This window comes from Triticum urartu, chromosome 3A (genome assembly GCF_056163025.1).
Source record: "Triticum urartu cultivar PI428250 chromosome 3A, HENAU_Tu73, whole genome shotgun sequence".
Classification (NCBI taxonomy): Eukaryota; Viridiplantae; Streptophyta; class Magnoliopsida; order Poales; family Poaceae; genus Triticum; species Triticum urartu.
The window spans coordinates 627,311,844-627,317,628 of NC_141875.1; the positions used below are offsets into that span (position 1 = coordinate 627,311,844).

Consider the following 5,785-nt stretch of genomic DNA (forward strand, 5'->3'; position numbering starts at 1 on the left):
CGGGCGCCCCATCAGAGTCTTTTCCTAACGAACAGATGGGGATGGTTTAAATGGCGCTCGTCGAGATCAAAGAGAGATCGATCATGCTACGTCCGGGTTACCAGCCGTCACATGCAACAACCCGGTTGGTTTCGTGCACGGCTATCCTCCGTACGGTCCAAATACCCACCGCAAAAGAAAAGAAAAAAACAATACAAATCAACCTGGATGGCCCGCGGCATGGAGGGATTAGGCGACGATGGGGACGTGGCCCTCGGCCACCCGCTGATCGACGACCTCGAGCGTGGGCAGAGGAAGCTGCCGCCGGAGAGAAGGGATCCACGACCGTCGCCGGCGGCCACAAGACCACCACCCCGTGACAAGTGCGCCTCCTGCAAGATGTTCATCAAGGTACGTACGGCAGAAGCAGATCGAGATCGTACTTTAAGTACTCCTACTTCAACCGATCTTCAATTCACGTTCAATTATGCTCTGGGTCCAGTGGTCAAATTGGCCATGGTTGCACTCCTCTCACACCCGTCTCTTTGTCATTGCAGGGTTTTCTGGTTACCCTGGGGACCGTGTTGATCACCGAGTTTGTCCTGGGCGGCTTGATTCCCAAGAGAGCACCGCATCCCCTCTTGGTGTTGTTATGTTCGCCCTTTTATCCTATTGTCTGTGCTGGGCTTATCATGCTGATTGCCAACTGTGAAACGTCAGAATCAGACATTCAGGACGACTAGGTAAAACAGAAATAGCTAGGCTAGGTTAAGTTGATGGGAGCTGCTAAACCTCTTCTTCATTCTCTAGCTAGATATTTAGGGGCGTTCTTTCTTGTTGTACTTTATAGAATTGTACTTTCTATAAACAATTGTAATACGATTGTATTAGGTCACCAATAAGACGTTTTATAGGTTACTAAAAGCAGTGATCTAAAACGTCTTACATTTATTTACGGAGGGGGCATTTCTTTCAAAAAAAAAATCGATGTGGTTTGTTTGAATACCTGTAATGACAATATTCTTCCACAGTTCGGCTAAAACTCATTCAACTGAGATTTGGCAAAGTCTCAGACATCCCTGTTGTCTTCGTATACTTGTGCTTCAAGATTCATGTGTTTTGTGCAAGCTGGGACGGTTGTTGTGTTGTGTCGGCTAGCAGGGACGTCCATATATGATTGTGGCCCTTTTGTCCAACCTGAGTTTTATGGTGGAAGTGCTCTTTTGATCCCAAGCTCACATGCTCCCTCGTGAACAGTAAAGTAAAAAAATCTTCAAAAAAATGATTTTTTTTTTGTGATAACCATTGATGAATATTTTCACTGCATGCAATTTTTTTTATGAAATGACAATTGTGGAAATGTGGGCATAAAAAACAAAATCGATGCTCCAAAAATGCTTCCAACAATAGTCTTTTTGAAGCATCAATTTTATTTTTTGCCCATATTTCCACGAATGTTATTTCATCACAATTTTTGTGTGCAATGAAAACATTCGTCAATGTTTATCATAATGTTTTTTGAATTTTTGTACTATTTTTCAATTTTTACTGTTCATGAGGGAGCATGTGAGCTCGGGTGCAAAAACTCCACGTCGAAGGAGGATGGAGAGTTGAAGACTAGAGAGGATGCGTTTGTTGTGGAGTGCGTTTATGAAAGACAAGGGAAGATGGGTGTGGCGGTGGCTATCGTTGTTGTGTGAGTTGGGAGTCTCTATCAACTTCAACATTTCAAAAACATGTTCATGAAATTGGTATTCGACGGCTTCAAGATATGCAAGTATCAAGGGGAGTATCTTTCTGAAATACTCATGTTCAAAGCATCAAATTATACTTTTTTTCTTTATCAGTTTACCTTTTCAAGTTCTCATCAAGGTTTTTTAATGAGGTAATATCAAAATAAAATCATATGTCATACTGTCTGTTTTTCCCATTGGGCGAAGAGTTAGACTAGGTTAACTTCCAGACACTTTTGTTTAATTGGAATATGTGAAAATGTAATAATTTGGTCCGGACCCAACGAAAATTATTCGGTTCGCATGAAAAACGTTTAGTTTGAAATATATACGGGCAGGGTTCGATGGTCAACTCCCGTATCATCGTCCCGTCCACGAACAAATATTATGTCCAGTTTAGGTCCGGCGTTCAAGGTACTGATCCTAAAAAAAAAGACGGCAGGTACACATCCGCAGAGGACACCACAAAGAGATTGATCTGCGTACACGTGATCACCCTCAACCCTACCTTCCAGCCCGGATACAAATCTTGTGCCCTGCCTGATTGATCGTCACGGTCCACGTCTTCCTCCGGTGCGTCTCACGCACCAACACCTGCTCCCAGCCGCGCGCCGTACTGCATCGGCGTATGATGGCTGGCGCGGCCGAGCACGTCGTCGTGCGCGTCCGCGGCATGGAGGAACTAGGCGACGATGGCGACGTGGCCCTCGGCTACCCGCTGATCGACGACGGTGGCCAGAGGAAGCCGGCGGCCACCGTCGGTTACCCGCTACCGTCGGAGACAACACCACCTCCCCAGGACTACTGCGACTACTGCTGCAATATGTTCACCATGGTACGTACGTCGCGCTGGAGCGGATCCAGATCGTTGCAATATGATCCGATCGATCTTCACTTCACGTCCGATTATGCATCCATGATCCATCAAATTGGCCATGGCTGCACACTTTTTATTCACTTCACGTCCGTTTTCTATCGCTGCAGGTTTTGTGGTCACCTTCGGGCTCGTATTGGTCACCGACTTTTCCCTGGCCATCTTTCTACAGAAACAACCGAATCCCCTGTTGGTGTTGATATGTTTCCCCTTCATTTTCGTAATCTTTGCTGCACTCGTCGTGTTGATTATATGTTGTGCAGCGCCAAAGCTCAGAGATAGAGAGTCAGGTGGGCTAGGTCCAACTTGATGAGAGCTGCCAGATCTGTTATAAATTCTTTATACCTAGCTATTATTAGAATATTCCTATTCTTTAATTTTAGTCTTTTTCTGGGGTATTTTATTTATCAAGCCACGTTTCATCCAGCGCCGCCTTCTCTATCTACGCCGCATGTGCCAGATGGTTTTCACATGTTAGATCAACTCTAGAAGATGCGACATATTCATAATCTTTCTAATCACTAGAAACCCGTTGTGCCTATGGCGCAAAAAGCCAGAGCGAGCCGAGTATTCATACCATGTATATGTGATTGATACTTAACCTTCGTTCCTAAATATAAGTCTATCTAGAGATTTTAATACGGACTACATACCAATGTATATAGACATATTTTAGAGAGTAGATTCACTCATTTTGCTCTGTATGTAGTTCATATTAGAATCTCTAGAAAGACTTGTATTTAGGAACGGAGGAAGTAGATACTTGGTGTCATGATAGACTAATAGGCAGTAATGAGATCATTTGATAATAGCATACTATGCACAACAGAATATTTATACAGGCAATGCATATTGTTATAAGCGAGGCATAAGATCAGTTTATGGTAGCTTACTTACATTGCTTTATCATATCAAGCATGGCACATAGGTAGAGATGCATCATATAGACACCTTTGAATTTGCTATATATGATTGGTAGTGTTATGACTGAGTATGCAGCAGTACCAATACAACCGAGGGGATATATCAATATTAGGAAGTGCTTGACTACATTTAGAATGCACGACCATAAAAATATGCGTAGCACATAGATGATTACAATCGTCTAAGGCCTAACATGTCTTGTTCTTCAAAGCAAGAACAAAAGGGTTGAAATATCACTGAAACTAAATCTAGACTACGCCGCTCTGTGGTCACATAGGCATGGCAGTTAGGTTAGATGCAACAAAGGTAATTAGTAACAGTCTTTCATTCTTTCTAGGCGTTGTTCTACTTGCTCTAAACAAAAAGGTTGGAAATATAGATTCATTATACAGGCAAGCAGTGAGCTGGCGCTCACGGGTATCCTCCTTAGCCACAGTTGCAATGGCCACAAAGTGGAGGCTTCATGAGGGCAAATGTTCTCTTAAAACCCGGTACCAAACCTCTGATGCAGATTGCTTTGCACCCTTGTCAACACCATCCGAGATGGTAAGATCTGTAAGAGAATCAATAATATGACAGAAAATGCTATCAATTTCAATATCAACATATATGTCTTAATTTGCTCACGATCTAATAGAATAAGCAAACAAAACTCAGACAACCATTTGGTACACAAAACAAAGGACATTTAAATCCTAAAACCTGAAGATATTAGATATACATGTTGTTCTGCCACATACACCAAGAAGAAAAATAATAGTACAAAAGTAGAAGTCATATTCTAATACAATACATGTACTCCTATCCTGGAAATATAAACAGAAAAAGAACATGACTGAGCAATATACACCGCGCACGGTCATACATGTTGTTCTGCCACATACACCATGAAGAATAATAATAGTACAAAAGTAGAAGTCATATTCTAATAAAATACATGTACTCCTATCCTGAAAATATAAACAGAAAAAGAACATGATTGAGCAATATACACCGCGCACGGCCATATATTCATGCTTAAAGGAAGTGCAATGCATATCGCGGAATCACACAACCTAAATCCATCTTCGTCTATAAGACTGGATCGTAACCATACAAAAATTGTGTGACAGGCGGCACATATTTTTTACATTTCCAAGCCAGAATATATTACAAAAACATTAGAGACAATGTCCATGAAGAACTAAACATCTATATGAAGTGGGGTGAGAGGCAGACCCTTCAACATTTCATTGCCCACAGTTATCCCTTAATGACATGCATTCATTTTTCATCCTAGAAGCACCGACGCTGCACCAAGTTGTCAAACGCCAATGATAAATCAAATACACATTTATAAAAAAGATGGTTTAGATATGTTGATCCTGCAAAATAATTAAATGGGTGGTCATTATTAGGAATGCTTCCTAGGGCCTGCTAATGAATGGAAAGCTATTTTTTTATGAGAGTCTTTTACAAGAGAAGAACAATACACTTTTACATCCCCTGGTATTAAACCACATCAAGATGCTAAGAAACACTAGCAACCATACCAGCACATGCATATTTATCTAGATAACATCGAGCCAGATCGGCAGAACACAAAACTACTGCAAAATAGTGGCAGATGACAATAGAACAACAACCAAATATACCCAACATCAGGAAAAAAAAATCACTCTTTGGGTGATAGCCAGAAGCGACCCAAGACTTTGAAACCAGCACCTCCAGCAATTGATTACATCAGATTCTCCTCAGATACGGCGCCCACCCATATCCTCTCCCGAAGACATCTCGAGTCAGCTGGGCAATCCTTTTAGTGGCAAGCTGCAACATGTTTTGTAGTCCTTTTTTCTGCAAAATTTTCCAAGAATACAGAAGGGAGAAAACAGACGTAATAATATCAATAGGATCATTGGGCATCACACCTTGAAAGCATGGGTTGTTTCTCGTTTTCCAAATAGACCATAGCAAAGCAGCAACACAAGCATAACAACTACTCTATCTTTGCCAGTATAGTTAGGCAACCAATTCTGGCATAAATCAAGGGAAGACACAGGGCACTAGTGGAAATAGTGCTGGCCACAACTTACGTTGGTGGCGCGCCATTTACAACCAACGCCACTACTATTTTTTCAAATAGTGGTGACGTTGGCTTATTTGGTACGACATTAGTAGGGGCATGGTGGTGGCGCTGAAAAACAGGATAGTGTCAGAAGTATATGTGATCAACAATTTGTACCAGGCGTAATATAGTGATGTCGTGGAATAGCAAGGAACGCCAGTGCTATTATAT

General features: G+C 41.8%; 2 protein-coding genes across 2 annotated transcripts; both read left to right on the forward strand.

Moving 5' to 3' along the window:
- Nucleotides 1-207: 207 nt before the first annotated feature.
- LOC147980893 (uncharacterized) lies at nt 208-722 on the forward strand. The gene is made up of 2 exons (XM_087516985.1): nt 208-390; nt 537-722. Exons 1-2 carry the CDS (start codon nt 208-210, stop codon nt 720-722), a joined length of 369 nt encoding a protein of 122 aa, XP_087373111.1.
- Nucleotides 723-2,340: 1,618 nt separating this feature from the next.
- LOC147980894 (uncharacterized) lies at nt 2,341-2,896 on the forward strand. The gene is made up of 2 exons (XM_087516986.1): nt 2,341-2,551; nt 2,697-2,896. The coding sequence occupies exons 1-2, from the start codon at nt 2,341-2,343 to the stop codon at nt 2,894-2,896; spliced, it is 411 nt and encodes a 136-aa protein (XP_087373112.1).
- Nucleotides 2,897-5,785: the final 2,889 nt, after the last annotated feature.

Coding starts and splice junctions, on each gene's coding strand:
- LOC147980893 (XM_087516985.1), top strand. CDS start 208: ATGGCCCGCGGCATGGAGGGATTAGGCGACGATGGGGACGTGGCCCTC. Junction 391..536: donor CCTGCAAGATGTTCATCAAG/GTACGTACGGCA, acceptor TTGTCATTGCAG/GGTTTTCTGGTTACCCTGGG.
- LOC147980894 (XM_087516986.1), top strand. CDS start 2,341: ATGATGGCTGGCGCGGCCGAGCACGTCGTCGTGCGCGTCCGCGGCATG. Junction 2,552..2,696: donor CAATATGTTCACCATGGTAC/GTACGTCGCGCT, acceptor CTATCGCTGCAG/GTTTTGTGGTCACCTTCGGG.